We start from the raw sequence: 24115 nt of genomic DNA on the forward strand, positions 1-24115 counted from the left end.
CTAGCTCTTGTAGACCAGGCTGGTCTCGAACTCACAAAGTTCCGCCTGCCTCTGCCTCCCAAGTGCTGGGATTAAAGGCATGCGCCACCACCGCATGGCTTTCCTAGGTTCTTGCATGGACTGAATTATTAGAGCATGTGCATAACATTGATGAAATAATTTCTTAGTCTATGACTCATTAGTTTCTGTTTCATTTGCTTTCTTTTCAGCCACCAGAAGAAATCTACTCAATTGGAGGTGCAGTGTTAATTCATTTTCACACAGATGACACTATCAACAAGAAAGGATTTTATATAAGATACAAAAGTATAAGGTACCCAGAGACTATGCATGTCGAGAACTAATGTAGACTCTCTCTCAGAACAAAAACAAATGTGTATAAGGAAAGAAGACATTTTTAAAATTGACAATATTACTACAAATGTTTTATATAATGAGTTTGAACAAAAGAGAACCGCAAGACTAGAGTTATCTCTGGAATGAAAGCGAACTTTCCAGAAAACCAGGAGGTTTGAAAGTCATGCCTAGTGGTTAATAAAGGTTGTGGAAGGCTATCACATGCTTCAAGGAAGATTAACAGCTTGAAATATATGCCTCACACTTTGGACAGTTTACTTCAGGGGCTATGATTCTCTGGAGTGGTTTCTTGACTACTTTTTCAAGATCTGAGGACATACAATTATCAAACAGATCGTAACTTGGAAACCTACTTCTTGGGTATTAGCAGGTTTGCTTAGACATTGTTGGTCAGTCCCAGTGTAAATCAAATCCATGTAAGGTGATGTGGAATAGCGGTCTTTGGAAGGTGGCTTGTCCTTTAAATGTAGGTGTGTGTGTGTGTTTGTGTGTGTGTGTGTGTGTGTGTGTGTGTTTGTGTTTGGAAACTGGAATAGTTCATCTTCATTATTTTCAAATGTGGGCCAGCTTAACCTCTTCATAAGAATGATTTTGTGACCACTTCATTGAATCTATGTCATGGGAATTCTGTAGTGTTTGTAATGCAGTTAATCTCTTGATATCATATTCATTACTGAATCACATCCAGTTCACTAGTAAATTCATTTCTTGTTGGGGAAGTATTGAATAGTCATACCAAATCCAAGAAACCCATCATGTCTTATGAACCTTTAAGAAAAACTCCTAAGAGGTGTGTGCAGCCGTCTTCCAAATGACTGCCTGTATGGATATTACTCCAGTTACTACTACTGCTGCTATGATCTTTCTTTTATTGTTTGTGTGTTGATGTATTATTGTTATGGTTATTGTTATTGTTGTTATTACTGTATTTAAAAATGATCAGATGAAGTGGAAGCAGAGTTTGAGAGACATGAAATCGCTCTCCCTTTTTGTTCTCTTCTTGAGATTCAGTTTAAAAAATACAATATTGGGTGGAAAACGATTTGTTTCTGAAATGTTTCCTATGGTGCTATTCCATAAACATTAAAACAGCAACAACATGTTTCTGATCTTTGAGCCAAATGCCTGTATACTATGAATGCCTCTCTGTATGCGGCTGGAAAAGAAAATTACAGACTTTTTAAATATATCAAGAGTGTATCATGGCGAGGACAAAATTTGTCCTGTGGAACAACTACTTCCAATGCCTTAGAATACTTGCTCATAATCCATCAAATCTGTTTAAAGGCACACCTCTTGAAATGTTGGCCATCATAGCATACGTTAATCACCAACTTCAAAAAAAAATCCATTTCCATAACAATGACATTGGATTCATATAGATACATTTGCGTGTGTACATTCTAACCTGCTTTGTTGTAGAAAATGTAATTTTAGGATAAATGTTTTGCTTTATTGCCCTGTGTGGTTTTTATATTAATGTATGTATATGTGAGACTTTGAGTGAGTATGTCTGTTAGAAGGTGAAGTGCTATGGGTGGTTGAGAAGTTTAATTCTGTGTGCCAAGCTATGCTAGAACCATGTTTGAAGTAGCACCCTATAAAGTTTCATGGACATCTAATGGGGAGTTATAATCACCATCAGTCCCATCAAAGAAAGGTTCCTTCCCTTAGATAATCTATTTTGAATTTTTCTTCATGTTGCTGTGCAAAGGAGCATTTTTTTTTCTCAATTGACCACAAACCCTCATTGTCCGGGAAATAAAAGGGGGTCATATTTTGTTATTTTTACAAAATTAAACCTGCATCTAGATATAACACTTTATTTCTTTTCTGAATTTTCCCTTGAACAATCTTTTTCTACTTATGACTTGCAAATGTAAATATAGTTTTTGAACCAACGTTTGGATTTCATTTAATGTTGCCTTCAGAATATGCATGTGTTGCCTGGAATGTGAATGAGCCACTCAGTAGAGATGATTTGCTCTGATAACTTCTTCCATATTTTATCAGTCATCCTCACCTAGCTGAGATATGCCCACAATGTGGAAGAGGAGAGAAAAAGACACTCACCTGAAAGTGTTTTGCACCGCTCAGGGCCTTGTGTAGGCATGAACTAGCTCCTAAACTCCATGCATGCTACTCTTTAGTGACCGCTGAAATAGACCGTGTGGTGCAGAAAATGAGAGCTAACGATATGTTGCTTCCCAGGGTAATAGATGAGGGTAGATGTAGAAACTCAGTCTGTGTGCTATCAGAAGTCTGTGCTGTCTCTACAACAAGATTGGATCCCGTTACACATGAACAGTAGGATTTTTAAATTATGAAGCATTTCTCCACAAAACAAACTTCAGGTGTGAATTAGATAGTTTGTGGTTGGTGGTAACATTTTCCTTTCGGCAACGGCATTGAGATTAGAATGTCAACTGCACATAGATGTCCTTACACAACAAAATTCTACTAAAAGTTAAAATGACACTGTAGCTTGGTGTTAGTGATCTTTTTATTAAAATGACGATATTAAATTATTTATGTGTCATTATGGGGAAAATATAGCTATTTTAAGGAATAGCCCAGAAACTCCAATTGATACCCAATAAGCCACAATGAACTAAGCTTGAGACAGCAAGGACATTGTAGAAAGCCTGATGTAATAGTTTAAATCATTGACATAGATATTAACTTTATTGTAATCTTGTTTCGGAAATTAGACAGTAACAGATTATTTTTAAATTAAGTCAGTATTTGCCTTAAATGTGTTGTTAAATGAAACTAGAGACACCATCATTGTTGTTTTGCTCCTAAGTATTATTGTTCTAGCATTTTATTAAATTAATTTTGTAAATTATTTTATACCTCTACAGTATGTTTGTTGTGCTTTATATTTTCCAAGTTTCTGAATACCTTATGATTTTCTGTACAGACACAGCAGAAAACTACATTTTTAAATATTATTTTATTATGTTTATTATGAAGAGAAACCAAATACTGACTTCAACTAGTTGTACAAAACATTTTAAGAGAAATAAAGGAGGGCTGTTCAGATCAGTCAGCAGGAAGCTTGGCTGGACCCAAAGCTGAGGATGTAAGTTGGCTTCTGAGGACTACATGGAAGGAGAGAAGTGAGACCTGAAGTTGTCCTCTAACCTCCATGCATTCCCTTCAGCATGGGTTTACCCATATGTGCACTCAAACATCCGCAAATGTGCATGCTCACAATGCATGCATGCACACATGCAAATAAATATTTATAAAACGTTTAAAGCAATAAATAGAAGGGAACCAGAAATTCCATACCCATACCTCTTCTGGTTGACTTTGTGCTATCCTGTACTAATATTTTAATGTAACATGGTGTTAAATTCAAACTTTGTTCACTTTTGTTCTTAGAATAAGAACTTGTTCTGTTTGAATGGCTGTTTTAATTGTAGGATATTTTACAGTAAGCTTCAAATGACAATTTTTCTGCTATATAGAAACTTCAGTATTATCTCAAAATTTTTCAAGATGTTGAAATTTAGTTTAAAAGCTCTAAGTTTCACTTTTTTATTTATTATAATACATCTATGTATTACATAGCTAGCTTATACCCAAAGCAGTTATGTAAAGAATTGGAAGCTTTAATGATGATAACTTGAATTTTTGAAAACCTTTGATTCTGCTTTTGAAAGAGCATGGAAAAAGGAAAACAGGAAAATTTATTTCCTCCTAAATATTTACAAATTAAATTGTGGAAATGCCTTCTATTTTATCAGAACAAATATATAACATAAATTTATCACAAAGACAAGAGCTCTGCTAATGTACTATTGGGGCTTCTTAATGTTTCAAGGCAGGGTAAATGGTACCTAAAGATATTAACCTTCGGTCTTTGATTATCAATAATATATAATTTAGAAACATTGTCATTAGCATAAGAAAAAGTGATAGAAAGTCCAGCTCTAATGCAATGTGAAATATTATAGTTTCCAAGAGTTCACTTCCGTCAACTGTTTTCACTGCCTAAGTTCAACCTTTTCATTATCCTAAAGTGTACTGATCCTGAATCCATGAATATTATGTCCCAGTCATGATATCCTGGTTTAGGGGCTAGTGCAGGAAATTTAAAGCAATCTCAGGGCCCCGAGTATAATTTACCAAATATAACTTCTCCTCCTTAAATAATTCAAGAAGAAATAAAAATAACAGAATAAATACTGACCTGTAACTTTAAAACACTTATGGAAACATGCTTGAATTTAAAATAAATTGAACCTAAAAAAAAAAAAAAAAGCCTGAAAGATATCAATACTCCAAAAGAATGATGTGGCTATGCAGTCCTCACAATGGGCCTTGTGGTACTAGGTTGAAGTTAGTGGTGGAATTATTTGGGTTATGTGTCATTTTTATACAAATACAAGTTGTGACTTTTCCAGTCTAACCTCACTTTCTTCTGTCTGTCTGTTATATCCATACAGCCGGAAGATTCATTTGTTTTAACATTCCAAAATTTCAGTCTACACTCAAATAAAAATGACAACAAATCATCCTATACAGACATCTACTAGTGTGAACAAACTCACCAATTCAGTGTATTTTATAAATATATTTGAAAAGCCAATGATGGTGATTTGATTGAATAACACTAAAGGGTGATTCTCTTAGTCATTAGTTTCATAATTAATCTAAGAGTGGATCTGTCCAAAGCATTACTACAATTGTTTTGGCTTAGCAATTTTAGAAAATTAAATAACATTTTCAATAAAATGAGAAAGTGAATATATATTCCTTCATAGTATTTTTATGTTAGAATTTGTTCCTAACAAAATCACAAGCCAGCACTAATGAAATGAATCTGGGGGCCTAAGGGGTTTATTCGAGGAATTTTCTTCAATTTTATCTAAGGAGGATGATTGCTTTTGAAACAAGTGAAATGAAAGAATCATACATAATATATCTCTCATCTTTAAAAATATCTCCACAAATGAATGAATGGGTATTTCTTAGAGACCTGTGCTAAACATTAAGTACCTTTCAGGCAAGTTTTTTTTTAGGGTTCTAATAAATATACCAAATTTGCATTGTTTATTTATTGCTGTTTTTATTTCCTGAGATTAAATAATCATTCATAATAAGTCATGTTTTCTCCCGAAAAAAAGACATATACATATGATCACATATTGTTTGCTTATATATTTTCTATTTATTCATTCAGTCAGCAAATATTTGCCTAATACTTGCTACTGCGCCAAGTATTAAACAGACTGCTTCCACATAAGGTAAAATAAGTCACAAGTCACAATTTCTCCTCTGATGAAATTTAAATTTTAATTAGAGAGACATGTATTTGTTTTGCTAAAAAGTAAGCCTCCAATGTGAAAAATTATAAAAAATAATACATATGTATGTTCTCTAGAATGATTTTAGTGACATTTCCAAACTAACATAGTCTTTATTTTGAGAACAGCATTAACATATATATTCTTTCCTTAGCCTTGAGTTTACAACAAACAATTTAAACAAATTCAGTTGTTTTATAAAAATAGTTATTTTCATTTCAGTTATTGTACTTTCAATCATCTAAATTGTTTATTCTCAAGTTGGATAATAGGTTACATTTGTAAATACAAATCAAAAGTAATGGTGTACCGGCTGTTGTTCCTGTAATGCATACATTGAGGTCCGTAATTCAGGACACTGTGAATAGCAGCCTGGGCTACATAGAAACACCCATTCTCAGAAATAAATCAAGCACGGTGTAATGCCAGCACCATTCATTAGGATCCATATTGAAATGCCAGAAACCCATGATCTTAACCAAATATCACTTAATGTGTCAAAATGAAGCTTTTCATTTGCAGGGCATCCCTCATGGTCAAATCTAGTCAATTTAAATACTGCAAAGTACTTTGCAGAGACTAGCAAACAGCGTGATAGCACGGGAATTCCTCCATAGTGAACAGAAATGAATCTGCACTGGACAGCTGCTCGAACGTGAGGGTATTCTTCTTACTGATTGACAATGCCACACCTCAGTGCAGCAACGCTCCTATACTCTTGCCTGGGATTGATGAAGCCAAATAACTGCTTTCCTGGGGTTTTTGAGGCAGTGAAGCCTGCAGGGACCTCGGACACACCAGAACTGGAAATGTCTTTCTCTAAAAGTACCCTCCATGGCTCTGCATTGATGAAACTCTTCACACAGCAAAGGGCTAACTTTGTTTCCACAGAAAGTAACAAAAATAATACTCGGAAGAGAATAGACAACTGGTATATATATGTTATGTAAGAATATATGTGTATATTATGCAAATCATTTTGTGACATTTCACTTTTAAAATTTTTAGTACAGAATTAAGTATTAACCACACTTACAAAAAACAACATGAGTATGGCATAAAATTTTCAAAACTAAAAATGCCCAGCTGGGAGGTACATTTACTTCCTCCTGTTTTCTACCAGTTTTGTTCATTTTATGATCAACTTCACATAAGCTGGAGTTATCTGAGAAGGAGGAACCTTGACTGAGATAATATCCATATTAACTTGGCCTGTGGTCAAGCCCATTGGAGGCATTTTCTTGAGTTTAGGTTGATGTGGAAAGATGCAGCCCACAGTAAACAATGCCGTCTTTGGACAGGTGGTCTTGTGTTGTGCAGGAAAACAAACTGAGCAAATTGGAGGAACCAAATCAGTAAGCCCTATTTTTTCTGAGCTCTGTTTCAGTTACTGCTTTGAGTTCTTTCCCTGACTTCTTTTGACCACAACTATAAGTGGCAATAAGCCCTTTCCTCCCTGAGTTCCTTTTAATCATGGATTTTATCACAACAGTTGAAACCAAAGTTAACACATAATCTTAGGTTTTTCTACTTGAAATGGTGGGGCCTGTTAGTTAAAAAAATGTTTTGATGGATTCCTAAACAAGGGAGTGAATGCTGTATACATCTGCGTGGGTTTGCAGTTTACATCCTGTGCCCTAGACTTGTGAGATAATATTTTTATAATTGTACAGATAGTGTCCTGAAATATAAAGTAGGTATAGGTTCCCAAGATCTCATGGTGTCTGTGATGAAGAGTTGATCTAAAGGGATAGATCTACAGTTTACATATTAAATTTAAAAAGCAGGAATGGGATAGGGGTGGAAATAGGTGGAGATAGTACAGGAGTGACTATGTGAAAATACAATGTATGGAACTAACTCAAAGATTTAATGCAAACATTAAGCACAATTTGAAAACATAATTATAAGTTTAGATTTTTGATATTGTAACTCTTGATGTAATTATAAATGTTCAAAATAGCAAAACCAGTCAGTAATTTTTTACATTAACTGACTGATTTTGTGTTGAAGGAGCTGCGGGCTGCATTCCTGCCACCCGGCTCCCAGCTGCCTGACTAGCTTATGCCCCGAAATAATTACACGGAAACTGTATTCTTTTAAACACTGCTTGGCCTATTAGTTCTAGCCACTTAATGGCTAATTCTCACATCTTGCCTAACCCATATTTAGTAATCTGTGTAGCACCAGTCTTACCGGGAAAGATTCAGCATGTCTGACCTGGCGGCTTGCTTCATCGCATCTGCCCTGGAGAGGAGCAGTGTAGCGTCTGCCTCACTTCCTCCCAGCATTCTGTTCTGTCTACTCCACCCACCTAAAGGATGGCCTATCAAATGGGCCAAGGCAGTTTCTTTATTAACCAATGACCTTCCTCCATCAATTTTGTATTTTGATATAAGTTTGACTAAAATTTTGAATTTTTATTTTAGATTATAATGCAGTCAGGTTCTGGAAAGTTGATAGGTTTCACCTAATACAAACATTAATGTGAAACGACATCTTAAAACCCAAAAAACGGTTTTATCTTCAAAGTTCCTGAGACACACACAGAAAAGAAACCTGCCAAATATGACCCTAGAGTGGCTTTTCCATTTCCTTTCCAAATGTGAACTTGATCTTAAACCAGGCAGAGAAATATGTGCAACTGGACCAGCTCATCTTTACCAAGCTTTACTTGAGGTTGTGTGTTGAATCAGTAACTTATGTCAATAATAACTTATGTATGATAACTTAGGGAAACTGGAATTTTGAAAGAAATCATTTTGAGTAAAGTATGATTAACTTGTAAACTGAAGGCTTTTATCAGGAGCTACTGAGTACCAACCTCAGCACCCTCTCAGGGGTCAGGACAATGTTGTGAGAAGAGGCTGCTAGTTTATTTATGCACTGCCTGGCAGCTCAAACTCAAAATAACCACACCCAAACTATACTATTTAAATCAATGCTTGGCCTATTCACTCTATCTTCTTATTGGCTAACTCTTACATCTTAATTTAACCCATCTCAATTAATCTGTGCATCACCACAAAGTCGTGGCCTACCAGCAAAGTTTCAACACGTCTATCTCCAGCAGTGGCTACATGGCTTCTCCTTGACTATGCCTTCCTTCACCTAGCATTAAGTTTATTTTTCCCCACCTACCTAAGTTCTGCCCTATCAGCAGGCCAAGGCAATTTCTTTATTCACTGATGATATTTATAGCATACACAGGGGAGTCCCACATCACCTCCCCGTTTCTGTTTAAATGAAGAAGGAAGGTTTTAACTTTAACATAATAAAATTACATATAACAAAACAGGTATCAAACAAGAATAATAATTACAATATTTATATCTACTTTATCTTTTATCATAAAAAAGAACTCCATCAAAGACTTGAGAAGAATATGATATTACCTAGGGAAACAGGAAGTGCATTATAAACAATTTCCAAAACTCTAGAATTGACAGAGACATCTCACTGCCTGTATAGTCGCCCAAAGTTCTTCTGTACCACTAGGGCATCCAATCTTCAGCCCATAGGCCCATTGTATCTAGCAAACTTTTCCATGAAGCTGGAAATTTCAAAGACAATTTCACATATATTGGTAGTTTGTCAGTCACTTTCTTCTGTGTCCTGTATAATGTCTGGCAGACTCTTTGATGAAGCAAGAAACCCGAAGAATTGTCTCACCTTTAGGCAAGTTAAGCAATCATTTTTCTGTGGGTCCTGGGTTTCCAGTTCATGCAGCATACCATCAAGCAGTCCAGGCAAAAGCAGTTTCTTGAGCAAATGGCTATCAAACTCAATAAAGAACCTTTTCAAAGCCGATCTTCCTCTTGAAGTAATTGGTGCTGCCAGAAGCAGATGTGTCTCTTCATGAAAAGTCCTGAGCTCTTAAAACATTTAAACGACATATTCTGTAGTCTTTGAAAGATTTGAAGAACGCCTATCCATCAAAAATACATGTCTGTACATCTAGAAAATCTAACTAACATGACTACAAACTTGACTATTATAGATGATTATCTATTAACCTATATTTTTAATTATACAATGCATTTTTAAATGAGCTACACAAACACAGTACCTTAATCATGAGCAGGTATGTATGTGTGTGTGTGTGTGTGTGTATACAATATAACAAAACTGATCTAAAATTTGTATCAATAAACCAAGATCCATACCCATGCAAATCTTTATAGCACATCCCCCTTTAAATATAAACAAACATTTATAAACAATATTTTGGAATATGAGCATAGTTCCCTCCAAACTGCTTCTTGCTTTTTGTTGGGTGAAGTAATTTTGGGGGATATTCATTGTGACCTTTCGGGGCATCTTGGTCCATCAAACCACATGGTCTAGAAGAAATCCACAGGTTCTCATCTTCTGTGGAAACAAAAGCATAACTTCTTTTTTAAAGCAACGTATCCTTAGGCCCAAATCTGGAAGTCATGATACTTTTAAAACTTACATTGCTTTAGCTTAGCAGCCCATACAATGAAATGTCTCTCTATGCTTATCTCCTTCACAGTCAAAAAAAATAAAAGAAAATACAATAATATACATAATCCAGATTCTCTGAGGATTCTTTGTCTTTATGTGGCTTATTATTTATTTTTACTCTATTACTTTTTAACATTTATTTTAATATCTTTGTTCTTTTAATCTATGACTATCTGTACTCTGTTTCTTTAAAGACTTGTTTTTTAAACCTTTTACTTCTTTTTATAACTTCCAATACTCTTTTTCTTTTCTCAGACAAGCCAACATACATTAATCCAACACTGATACCTATTTAGAGGTCTGTATCTGTCTGAATATGTCTTTATTGCAAATCTGTAAATGTTTTTGGATCAGAAGTGTTTCTTAAAATGTTAAGCCCTCTTTATAAACTTAAGCAATGCCTTTTCTAGGGGAAATATAGTACTTCCTGCTTGCCTTGCCTAATCCAGCATGATGGGGCAGAGATCTGTTTAGCACAAGTCATGCTTACAATCCCATTTTCATGCACATAGTAGGTCTATGTTGCCACTAAGCAAGTTGTAGCACGTTGCACACAAACCCCATTTGAATGCTCTGCCTTTTGAAAGAGCCAGAGATTGCACTGGCAGCACAACCCAGAAAGCCAGCATTTCAAAACTGTGCAGGTCTTTTTGTTTGCCACTACTTAATCAGGAAAATCTCCCCTAATGGACTTGTGGCATTAAACCATGCTTAACTCTGTTTTTTTTCTTTTTTCCTTTTAACTTTTTTTTTTTTTTTTTTTGCCTAGAACTCCTTTCCAAATTTTCTCAGGTTTTAAGTGGATTTTACTTAACCACATTGGGCACCATTTTGTTGTAAGTAGAGGCCACTTGAAATAATCACACAGAAACTGTATTATTTAAATCACTGCTTGGCCTATTAGCTCTAGCTTCTTATTGGCTAACTCTCTCTCTTTTTTTTTTTTTTTTTTGGTTTTTCAAGACAGGGTTTCTCTGTGGCTTTGGAGCCTGTCCTGGAACTAGCTCTTGTAGACCAGGCTGGTCTTGAACTCACAGAGGTTCACCTGCCTCTGCCTCCCAAGTGCTGGGATTAAAGGCGTGCGCCACCACCGCCGGGCCTTATTGGCTAACTCTTACATCATAATTTAACCAATTTCCATTAGTCTGTGCATCATGACTAGGTCGTGGCCTACCAGCAAAGTTTCAGCACATCTGTCTCCAGCAGTGGCACATGGCTTCTCCCTGACTCCACCTCTTTTCTCCTAGCATTCAGTTTAATTTTCCATGCCTGCTTACATTCTGCCCTATCAACAGGCCAAGATAATTTCTTTATTCACCAATAGTATTCACAGCATACAGAGGGGAATCCCACATCAGGACAGGACTTCTATGGCAAATGAAACTGGCTTGGAAACGGGATCTGAGGGGTAGAACTAACTAACTAACTAACACAGGCATGTTTTATCCTCATATTTCTTTATTCCTTAAGGAAAGATATAAAAAGAGAGAAGAAGAAAAAGTATAGGGATAAAGACATCAGGCATAAAACATCAGATTTAAAAAGTGGAAAAAATAGTGGGGCATAAGGATGAAAAGTTTCTGTACCTCGATAAGCCTCTTCACCCATGCAATAAGCCAAATCAGACAAAATCAAACTGAATTAGAAAAAGCCCAAATTTAATGGATACCAATGCTCCTGGGCAGCTTTCCAGTCCCCCAGAGAGGAAATGGGAAGAAAGACTGGAAAACCATATGTTTGTTCTCAGGGGAACAGTTTAAATACCCTGTGGGGGTGGTCTTGAGTATTCCTGGGGAATGGTCATCATTTGGTGAACTTTCTTGGGGGTGGACTCTGAACTGAGGCAACTCCCAGTGGAGGGTGCTTGGGATGTAACTTCTACCCAAACCTTCCAAACTCTTTGGGTATATGGATGCTTTCACCCAAACAAAGGGCATCAGGCATAAGGGTAGAAAGAGTGTATAATGATAGATGTCCCCACAACTCTGCAAAATGGGGGCTCCACGTGGAGTGTATATATATATATATATATATATATATACTTCCCATGGATAGTCCAATAGATCTACAACCAGAGGCATTAATATACCTTAGAGGAAAAAAGACAATGATGAAGTTACTAAGAAACAAAGTGAGACTCAATAATAGGAAACTCCTTGTCATTGCTGTGGAAGATGATTGACAGTGGTTGTGCTTAGCAGCTCTGCTCTAATGAAGTCAACAAACCATGTCTCAAAAGGATGAACTTCAGAAATTTTCATTTGAATTAATACAAGTTGCAGGTGTTTTTTTGCTTTTTGTTTTTTAAACAAAGAGCTGTGCTAACTTCCAGGAACTAGCATTACCAAAACAACAATTTTAAAGATCTCTCTTTTCCCATGTGTATTTTTCTGCTCCACTGACTTTTAATGAGATCAAGATGATATTGGGTACGACAAGAAAAAAGCCTCCCAGACAGCAGAAATTATGAAGCACTTCCTTAGCTGTTGTCTAGAGAGAACATAGGTAAGGTGCTTTTATGTTGCAGTTGTGCTTTTCAAAGGATGATAGATCAGTTTTTCTTTATTTTTATTATTCTCTCATACATTACCTCCTGACTGCAGTTTCCCCAGTCTGTCTCCCAACCTCCCCTCTCCTTCAGATCAACTCTTTCTCCATTTCCCTTAAAAAAAAAATAACAGGCCACCTTGGGATATATCCACCGAATGTTGTCCAAATCAGATACAATAATACTAGGCATTAACCCTCACATCAAGACTGGATAAGGCAACCCAGCAGGAGCAAAAGGGTCTCAAGCATAGGCAGAGTTAGAGACATCCCCACACTTGCATAACTGCACAACCATAAGGTATACACAGAGGACCTAACTCAGACCCATTCCGGGTTTCTTTTTGTCACTTCAGTCTCTGTGAACCCTTATGAGCTCTGATTAATTGATTCTGTGGCTTATGTTCTTACAGCGTGCTCAACCTCTCAGACTTCTATAATCTTCCACAATCTCCTTCTATGGCATTCATCTGGTTCTGCCTAGACTTTGGCTGTGGATAATCTGCTCTCATCAGTCGCTGGATGATGGGAAAGTTGCCCCTTTCGTGATAATTGGGTTAGGCACTAATCTATGTGTATAGTAGAATATGGCTAGGAATCACTTCATCGATTTTTTTTTTTTTTTTGCCAGTGTGTTTGGTTTTATTCTGCATCTCCGGGCTTTGACAATCCAGGCAGTGTCAGGCATGGGCTCTCTCTTTCAGCTTTTACCTCATTAGTTGTGGGTTGACCACACCCACAATTTCTGAGCCACCATTGCCCTATCCCATATTGCAGCCAGAAAAGAATGTAGGTAGAAGGTTGAAGTCCCGTGCTCATTGCTAGGAGTCATGCCTGGTTATAGAAGATGGCCAGTTTGGGTTCCATATTCCCCATTCCTAGGAGACTTCCCTAAGGTCACTCTTGAAGATTTAAGGGAGTTTCCCCTACATTAGGTTTCTATATCAAGTAGAAACCTCAAGTGCTCCCCTGTTCCAGTTGTCTCTTCCTGTGTCCATCCAAGTCTCTTTGCCTGATCCCTGATGTTCCCATTCCGATATGCTTCCAGTTCACCTGCAAAGCATATTCTATTTCACCTTCCCAGATATATCTCCTTGTTAATAGCCTCTCTGGCTGTGTGAATTATAGCATAACTGACATTTATTTAAGAGCTAATGCCCGCTTATAAGTGAGTACATGCTATGCTTGTCTTTCTGGTTTTGAGTTGCCTCACTCAGGATGATCTTTACTAGTTCCACTCATTTGCCTGCAAATTTTATAATGTCAATGTTTTTAACAGCTCAGCAATACTACATTGCATAAATGTACCACCTTTTCCTCATCCTTTCTTCAACAGATTGACATCTATGTTTTCCACTTTCTGGCTTATGAATAAAGCTGCAATGAACATGGCTGAGCAAGTGTCCTTGTGGTAGGATTGAGCATCCTTTGGATATATGGCCAAGAATGGTATAGCTGGGTCTTGAGGTAGATCAATTTCAATTTTCTGAGGAACTGCCATAGTGATTTCCATAGTGGCTGTACAAGTTTGTATTCCCACCAGGATCGAAGGAGTGTTCCCCTTGCTCCACATTCTCACTGGCATGAGCTTCCACTTGTGTTTTTGATCTTAGCCATATTACAGGTGTAAGATAGAACCTCAAAGTAGTTTCAATTTAAATTTCTCTGATGGCTAATACTGTTGATTATTTAAGTGTTTCTCAATCACCTGAGATTTTTCTGTTGGTAATTATGTTTAGATTTGTACTCCATTTTTTAAAAACTGGATTTGGTTTGTTTTTTGTTTTTGAGTTCTTTAATTATTTTGGGTATTATCTCTCTGTCAGATGTAGAGTTAGTGAAATTCTTTTTCCTTTATGTAAGCTTCTGCTTTGTCCTATTGATGGTGTCCTTTGCTTTATAGAAGCTTTTCAGTTTTGTGAGTTCCAAATTATCAATTGTTGATCTTAGTGTCTAAATTACTGGTGTTCTCTTCAGGAAGTTGTCATCTATACCAATGTGTTCAAGGTTATTCCCCACTTGCTCTTCTATCAAGTCCAATGTATCTGGTTCTATGTTGAGTTGTTGGTCTTGAGTTTTGTGAAGGGTGATAGATATGGTTTAATTTGTTTACTCTATACGCCAACATTCACTTAGACCAATACCATTTACTAAAGATGCTTTTTTCTTTGACACCGTATATTTCTGGCTTCTTTATAAAGAATCAGGTGGCTATTGGTGAGTGAATTTACTTCTACATCTTCAATCCGATTCCATTTATCAATCTGTTTTAGTACCAATATCATGCAGCTTTTGTTACTATAGCTTTGTGGCACAGCTTGAAGTCAGGTATGATGATACCTCTGGATGTTCTTTTATTGCACAGGACTGTTTTAGCTATCCTGGTTTTTTTTTTTTTTTTTTTTTTTTTTTTTTTTTTTGGTTTTCTGTAAGAAGTTTGAGTATTGTCCTTTCAAGGTATGTGAAGAATTGTGTTGATATTTTGATGGGGATTGCATTAAATATATATATATTATTTTTAGTAGGATGATTATTTTTTACTTTGTTAATCCTACTGCTCTGTGAGAAAAGGAGATCGTTCCATCTTTTGATATCTTAAATTCCTTTTTTTAAAGACTTGAAGCTTTTGTCCTATAAGACTTTCAATTGCTTTGTTAGAGTTACTCCTATATAGTTTATGCTATTTATGGCAATTGTGAAGGGTCCTGTCCTGATTTCTTTGTCAGTCTGTTGGTCATTTGTATATAGAAAGTCTATTGTTTCTTCTTCTTCTTCTTCTTCTTCTTCTTCTTCTTCTTCTTCTTCTTCTTCTTCTTCTTCTTCTTCTTCTTCTTCTTCTTCCTCTCCTCCTCCTCCTCCTCCTCCTCCTCCTCCTCCTCCTCCTCCTCCTCCTCCTCCTCCTCCTCCTCCTCCTCCTCCTCCTCCTCCTCCTCCTCCTCCTTCTTCTTCTTCTTCTTCTTCTTCTTCTTCTTCTTCTTCTTTCTTGCATTCAGCCATGTCACTAAAGGTATTTATCAACTGTAGGAATTCCCTGGTAGAATTTTTTTTGGGTCACTTGTGTATACTTTTATATCATCTGCAAATAACAATACTTTAAATTCTTTTAGTCCAACTGTATCCCCTTGATCTCCTTCAGTTTTCTTTTTGCTCCTGATAGAACTTCAGTTACTATATTGAATAGTTATGAAGAGAGTGGAAGCCTTGTCTTCTTCCAGATTTATGGGGATTGCTTTGAGTTTCTCTCCATTTAATTTGATGTTGGCTATAATCTTGCTGTAAATTGCCTTTATTGTGTTTAGGTATGTCCCTTGTATCACTAATCTCTCCAAGACTTTCCCTGTGAAGGGATATTGAGTTTTTTCAAAGGTTTTTTCAGCAGTAATTGGAATGATCATTTTTTTCTTTCAATTTGTTTATATGGTAGATTATATTGACTTATTTTCATATTTTAAATCATCTCCAAATCTCTGGCATAAAAGTCTACTTGAGCCGGGCGGTGGTGGCGCACGCCTTTAATCCCAGCACTTGGGAGGCAGAGGTAGGTGGATCTCTGTGAGTTCGAGACCAGCCTGGTCTACAAGAGCTAGTTCCAGGACAGGCTCCAAAGCCACAGAGAAACCCTGTCTCGAAAAACCAAAAAAAAAAAAAAAAAAAAAAAGTCTACTTGATCATGGTGGATAATCTTCTTTATTTGTTGTTGGATTTACTTTGTGAGTATTTTAATAATTGTTTTTGCATCTATGTTCATGAGGGAAAGTCATTTATAATTTTCTCACTTTGATGAATCTTTGTGTGGTTTTGGTATCAGGGTGACTGTGGCCTTATAAGATTAGGTAATGTTCTTTCTGTTTCTGTTTTGTGGAATAATTTGAGGAAGATTGGTATTAATTTTCCTTTGAAAGCCTAGTAGAATTCTGCACTAAAACCATTTGGTTATGGACTGCATTTGGTTTGGAGATTTTTAATTACTGCTTCTATTTCCTTGGGTGTTATAGGCCTATTTAAGTTGTATGCCTGATCTTGATTTAACATTGGTAAATGGTATCTATCAAGAAAATTAGTCATTTCTTTTAGATTTTCCAATTTTGTGGGTTTTGGTTTTTAAAGTATGACCTAATAATTCTTTGAATTTCCTATGTATCTGTTATGTCCTCCTTTTCATTTCTAATTTTTCTTTAAATTTGTATATGCTCTTTCTGTTTTTTAGTTAGTCTGGATAAGGGTTTGTCTATCTTGTTGATTTCTAAAAGAAATAATTCTTTGTTTTATTCATTCCTTTCATTGTTCACTTTGTTTCTGTTCTATTGATTTCAGTCCTTAGTAATTGTTTCATACCATTTACTCCTCTTGGGTGTGCTTGCTTCCTTTTGTTGTTGCGCTTTCATGTGTGCTGTTCAGTTGGTATAATATCTCTCCAATTTCTTTATGTATTCACTGAATAATAAGAACTTTCCTCTTAGAGTGGTGTTCTTTGTGTCCTATGACTTACAACTTATTGTATATTCATTATTATTGAATTCTAGGAAGTCTTTAATTTTTTATTTCTGCTTTGTCATTCAATAGAGAGTTGTTAAGTTTTTATGCATTTGTAGACTTTTCATTGTATATGTTGTTTTTGAAATCCAGTTTTAATTCGTGGTTGTCTAATAGGATGCAGGGTGTTCTTTCAATTTTATTATATCTCTTGAGACTTATTTTGTGTTTGAATATGTGGTCAGTTTTGGAGAATGTTCCATTAGGCTCTCAGAAAAGGTGTATTCTTTTGTCTTTGTATGAAATGTTTGGTAGATATCTGTCATGTCCATTTGATTTATAACACCTGCTAACACCATTATTTCTGTGTTTGGATTTTGTCTGGATGGCCTGTCCATTGGTGAGAATGAGGTATGGAAGACTCCCACTATGAATATGTGAGGGTCAATATATGATTTAAGCTTTAGTAATTTTTTCAAAAATGCTGGTGTCCTTACATTTACGGCATAGATGTTAGAAATTTAGAACTCATATAGGTGGATCTTTACTTTGAAGAGTATGAAGTGTCCTTCTATGTCTCTTTTGATTAATATTGACTTAAATTCTAATATTTTTAGCTATTATAAAGACTGCACCAGTTTGTTTCTTAGGTTCATTGGCTTGGAACAATCTTTCTCCAACACTTTCTTTTGAGATGTGTCTATTTTTTAATTTTGAGATGTGTTACATGTATGTAACAGAAGAATGGATCCTATTTTTTCATCTATTGTATTAGTCTGTGTATTTTTATTGGGGAATTGAATCTACTGATTTTTGAGACATACCAATGAAAAATGATTGCTAATTCCTACTGTTTATTTGGTTGGGGTGGTGGTAGTGTGTGTGTGGGGGGGCACACACCCATGCACACTTGCCTTCTTTTGTTTTTGCTGGTATAAAATTATTTATTTCCTTGGTTTTCACAGGTATAGTTAACTTTCTTAAGCCGAAGTTTTTCTTCTAGTACTTCCTGTAGGACTGTGTTTATGGATAGATATTGTTTTAATTTGATTTTGTCATGGAATAGCTTGTTTTCTCCATCTATGGTGATTGAACGTTTTTCTGGGTATAGTAGTCTGGACTAGCATCTGCGATCTCTCTGAGAATGCAAGACACCTGTCCAGGCCAGTCTGGTTTTTAGAGTCTCCAATGAGAAGTTGGATGGAGTTTTAATAAATCTGAGTTCATATGTAACTTGGCCTTTTCTGCTTTCTGCTTTTAATAGTCTTCTTTGTTCTGTATATGTAATGTTTTGGTTTATATGGTGAAAGGACTTTCTTTTCTTGTCCAGTACTTTTGGTGTACTCTATGCTTCTTGTACTTTTGATAAGAATGTTGTTTTTAGGGTCAGAAAAATTTTCTTCTATGACTTTGTTTAAAAAATACTTTCTAAGTCTGTGAATTGGGATTCTTTTATTTTTGTTCTTGGATTTAGTCTTTTTATAGTATCTCATATTTATTGGATGCTTTATGTCAGGATGTTTTTATATTTAACATTTTCTCTGACCGGTGTATCTATTCAGCCTATTGTATCTTCTACTAGTGAGATTCTACCATCTCTCACATTTTGTTGGTGATGCTGTTTTTCTTTTTCACATTCTTAAATTTTTCATCTCCTGAATTTCCCGTTTATGTTTTCTTTATTGTTTCTATTTCCGTTTTCAGCACTTGAAAGGTTTTAATTATTTCCTTCACTTGTATGTTTTGTTTGGTTTCCTTGGCTTTTTAGGTGTGGGGGGTGGAGAAGAGGAGTGGGGATAGAGGAAGGGGAGTGGGGGGAGGGGGCAATATTTGAGAGGAAGGGAGGGAAATGGGAAACGGGGAGCAGGTGGAAATATTAATTAAAAAAGAAAAAAAAGTAATTTATTAATTTCTGCCATTTGTTTGTGTTTTTCTGGCTTTTTTAAAAATGGATTTATTTATTCCCTCATTAAAGACTTCTCTCATTTTAATAAAGTTGGTTTCAATGTTGTTTAATTTTGCTTCAACTGTGCAGGAATGAATATTTATGGCTTGCTGTAGTAGGATTGCTGAGTTCTGGTGGAGGAATATTGCCCTGACTGTTGTTGATTGTGTTCTTATGCTGGTGTTGAGGCATCTGGGTTTGGGATAATTATAGGTTTATGTGCTAATTTCTGAGTTTGGATGAGTGTTTTTTTCCCTTGGTTTCTGTTTTTTTCTCTTGGTTTCAGGTCTTTGTGGCCTGAGTTTCTGGTGGCCGTAGTGTCCTCTGACCCAGCAAGATTCCTCTGCTGGGGTTCTGGGTGCCTGAATGATCACTGGGCTTCTTGGTATCAGCATGGCCTCTCCTAAGGCAGGAGGCTTCTGCCAAAGTTGTGGGATGGGATATAGTGATAAGGAGGTGGTGTTGGGGAAAGGGAAGGCTTGGAGGGAGGGCTCTGAGGAAGTGTCCGCAATCTGTGGGCAGGGGCTTATCTAGGGTTCTGGGTACCTGGTGGGTACTTTCTAGATCAGGTTTTGAAAATTAGGACATTATTCATTGGTTTTCTATGCTCAACAGAATTACACGATAATGTTAACTATATACACTGGCTGAATTGAGTCCAATTGCAGGGCAATGGGATTCAATTATACTGAGTTTTACTACCTTAATAAATTAAAAATTATAATTTCAGAAATGTTACCTATAAAGTCCTCATTGCCATGAGAGCTATATTTTCAGAATAACATGACATAAATTTAATAAATATTAAAGGAAGAGATTCATTATTTATAATGAGATGAATTCTATTATTCTTGTAACTTCACAGTCTCATTAGTTTAATTATACTACAGTGCTGTGAAATCATGTTTCAACATAAAGAGACTTCTGTCCTTTCTAGTCATCTCACTGGTTTGTAGATAAAAAATGGACAAAGTTAGTATATGATTCTACGATAATTTTATAAAATCTTTCTCCAGTGATAATGTAGAAAACTTTCATTCTCAGTTGAAAAAATTATTCTTACTGCAGTGAGATCAAATGGAAAGAATGACTTTTCAAACTTCTTTTGTGAGGGTGGTAAGAGATAATTTTTAATTTTTTATTTAAGAAAAAACTATCTTTTTCATTTTATATACTAATCCCATTTCCCATTCCCTTCTCTCTTTTCAATCCCTCCATCTTCCAGACACTGCACCCCCCCCATCCACTCCTCAGAGAGGGTAAGGCATATTGCTTTGGATAAGGTCCTATGCCCTCCCTACTTTTTCTAGGTTGAGCAAGGTATCCATCCAAAGAGAATGGGTCTTCAAAAAACCAGTACAAGCAGTATGGATAAATTTTGGTGCTACTGCCAGTGGCTCTGCAGTTTGCCCCAGCCATACAACTATCAGTCACATTCAGAGGGTCTAGTTTGGTCCTATGCTGGTTCCTTCCCTGTCCAACTAAAGTTAGTGAGCTCCCATTAGCTCAGGTAAACTGTTTTAACATGATTTCCTGCTTACACATCTAATCACTAAATGCAGGAGTATTTGATGAAGATAAAAAGTATTAAATTTATACATGTTATTATTTGAAAATTTGCTTTTTGTAAAATTGTATCTTTTGGGGAATGGACTTTAAAATGCATGCCTGAAATCTTCACATTCAGAGGCAGGAGGATCCATGGCAAGTTCATGCCCCCTGTCAACTGAACCCTCCCCAATCATAGACTACATAGTGAATTAAAAGCCAACTAGAGGTACGAGCCAGAGTTTGCACTTTTGCTTGCTTTTGGGGGCTTCAAAATCTTTAGCTGATGATTACATTTATTTTGTTCCTGAAAGTACATAAGGCAAGATCCCAGGGGAGACTGAACATCTGGAAAGATCAGAAATCTGGGCTCTTAAGAAATTGTTTGCTACTCCAATTCAACTTTAGAAGACCAGAAATGGCTTTGTCGTACATTTTAGAACACTGTTCATCTTTACAAAATTCTATCAGGAAATTCTCAGGCTCTCTAGACTCTAATGAAAAGACAAACTGAAATGTTTCTGGAATTGAAAACTGAGACAGTGGGAAGACTTGGGGACTTAAAAAGAGGTGGCAACACTTTTGACACCAGGTGAATGCTATCAATTTGACCAAATTAACTGTGTATTACAATATCAATGGAGCTGACCATGCATATGCTCAGCACAAAAAGTTAAATAGCTGTGACATGGTTCCTTTAACAAATGTATATTAAGGTCCCTTGCCCTAAATTTTAAACAAGACCACTATTATAGCTGTAGAGTGGACTCTATACTTCTTATGTATCTTTTAAGTCAATTCCTTTTTAGACAAATATCTTCCAAATATTTTTCATATCTATAAACGATATTTCTACTCTGCTAATTATTTTCTGTTTTGTATAAAACTTAATGCAATGTGCCTATTATTGCTACATTTGTCTGGTATTTGGTGTATAATAATAATGATGATAACAATATTAACCCATTTCCTAAACTAATAACATATGGTTTTCTCCTTGCTGTTCCCTGGAGGAGGTTTATAGCTTTAGCTCTTCTGTTTAAATCTTTAATCCATTTTGAACTGTTTGCTCTACATATCTGAGACAAAGGTCCAGTTTCCCCTATAGATGTCTGGTTTCTCTAAAATTGTTTCTTGAAGAGATGATACCTTTTCCATTGTTTCTTCTCCTAAATTTGGTGGACAGCCAATAGACCTCATGGATGTGGGTTTGCTTATGAGTAATTAATTCTAGTGCATTGCTCTCAGGTATTATGTTGGGCCTCCATTACTTTGTAGTAAGTCTGAAAAAAGAGCATGTTGCCTTCTACTTCTGATGGCATAATTTTATGGTTATAATCCATTTGAATTTTTTCATATTTGTTTCCAATATGATATTGAAATTTTGATAAAGATTTTACTAAATATACGAATAATTTTCCGTTATGAAAAATATTATTATTGCTGTTTTTTGTAACTGATATTACGTTGTGGACCTTTACACATTTATTTATTAATTCTGTTTTCTTTTAGGGGAAACTCAATATTTTTCACTATATAAAAATTATGAAATTGGTGAATAGCTTTTCTTTGCTTGTCCTTGTTTTATTTGGACGCTTCTATTTTTGTTTTATTTAGTTTGATTTGCAGTGCCATGTTTCATAAAGGTGGCAAAAGTGAATGCATTTGTTCCAAACTTAAGACAGATTTTTAATTTTTCTTTAATGCATGTTGTTAGTCAGGGAGTTTATTACTTGATGTTTAGAATTTTGATATATATTTCTTCTAAGCCTAACTTATTCACATATCACTAATAGAAAATTTTAAAGTAAAATCACAATGCGTTAGTACTGACACCTATTAAGTGGTTAATCTTATGAACAAACACAAAGAGAACAACGGATGATACAAATTTGGAGAAGAGCCCCATGCAGACTTGGAGGGAATATAAATTACAGCACTGTGGAGAGATATATAGAGTTTTCTCAGGAATCTAAAAGAAGACCATATGGTCCAAACGACTCACAACAGATAATTTATTAAACATCTGTAAAGCTGTTATATCAAAGAGATGCTTATATTCTCATGGTTGTTTTATCATTATTCAAAAAGCCAAGCTATAGAATCAGCATGTACATCACCAACAGTGAATAAATGCAGAAAATGTTTTTATTTACATTATATGACATTATTAGGGCTTAAAATATGATTATAGAGAGAACTATAAAGCATTATGTCAAGTGAATTTTTCTAGGTACACAAAGACACCCTGAATTATAACTCATATATGGGAATCTAAGACAATTGAATTTGCAGAGGCAGAGAGTAGAATGTTGGTTATTTGAGGATAATGAAAAGAGTAAATACAGAGTTCATGATCAGTGGGCTTCATATTGAGTAACTGAATATTACATCTCAATAATTGAAATAACATTACATTACAAAATGAATATAGTGAATAATAATGTATTTTTCAAGAAGGCTAAGAAAAAAGTCAATTACTATAATGAGAGAGATAAAAACTAAAGTTAAGTCAAAAGAGCAGTCATTTATATTTAAATAGCTAGACATTTTTTACTTTTAATTATTTTTAAAATTAATTTTTTAAAAATGATTTTTTTTCTCATTTTACGTATTTATTCCAGTTCCTGCTCCCTTCCCTCATCCCACTGTCCTCATCTTCCCCATATCCCACCCCTATATCTGTACAAGAAATAAACCTCTGGAGGCATCACCATCCCTGACTTCAAGATCTACTACAAAGCTACAGTAATGAAAGCAGCTTGGTATTGGCATAAAAACAGGCAGGTGGACCAACGGAATCAAATAGAAGACCCTGATATTAATCCACATACATACAAACACCCGGCTTTTGACAAAGAAGCTACAATGGAAAAAGAGAAAGCATCTTCAACAAATGATGCTGGCATATTAGATGTCAACATGTAGAAGAATGCAAATAGATTCATGTCTATCTCTGTGCACAAAACTCAAGTACAAATGGACCAAAGAACTCAACAAAAGTCCAGTCACACTGAACCTTATAGAAGAGAAAGTGGGAAGTAGCCTTGAACACATTGGCACAGGGGACTGATGTGGGAAGTCCTTCTGTATATGTATTGCTTTTATTGGTTAATAAATAAAGCTGTTTTGGTCAATGGCTTAGCAGAGTAAAACCAGGCAGGAAATAGAGAGAGAGAGAGAGAGTAGGCAGGGAGATGCCATGTAGTTGCCAAAGGAGAAAGATGATTGTTGAAACCTTGTTGGTAGGCCAAAGTCTCACGATTATACCCAGATTAATAGAAATGGGTTAATTTAAGGTGCAAGAACTAGCTAGGAATACCCCTAAGCTATTGACCAAAACAGTTTTATTCATTAACCATAAAAGCAACACTTATACAGAAGGTTATCCCACATTAGAGACCACTTCCTAAACATAACCCCAGTAGCATAGACACTG

General features: G+C 35.7%; 1 protein-coding gene across 1 annotated transcript in view; it reads left to right on the forward strand.

Moving 5' to 3' along the window:
* The window catches only part of Tll1 (tolloid like 1), a 185575-nt gene extending 182639 nt beyond the window's left edge, over positions 1 to 2936 (forward strand). The window contains exon 21 of the mRNA XM_057752469.1: positions 210 to 2936. Within this exon, the coding sequence (XP_057608452.1) occupies positions 210 to 344 (135 nt within the window). The 3' untranslated portion in view covers positions 345 to 2936. The remainder of the gene's footprint in view (positions 1 to 209) is intronic.
* Positions 2937 to 24115: the final 21179 nt, after the last annotated feature.

This window comes from Chionomys nivalis, chromosome 20 (genome assembly GCF_950005125.1).
Source record: "Chionomys nivalis chromosome 20, mChiNiv1.1, whole genome shotgun sequence".
In the NCBI taxonomy this organism is placed as follows: domain Eukaryota; kingdom Metazoa; phylum Chordata; class Mammalia; order Rodentia; family Cricetidae; genus Chionomys; species Chionomys nivalis.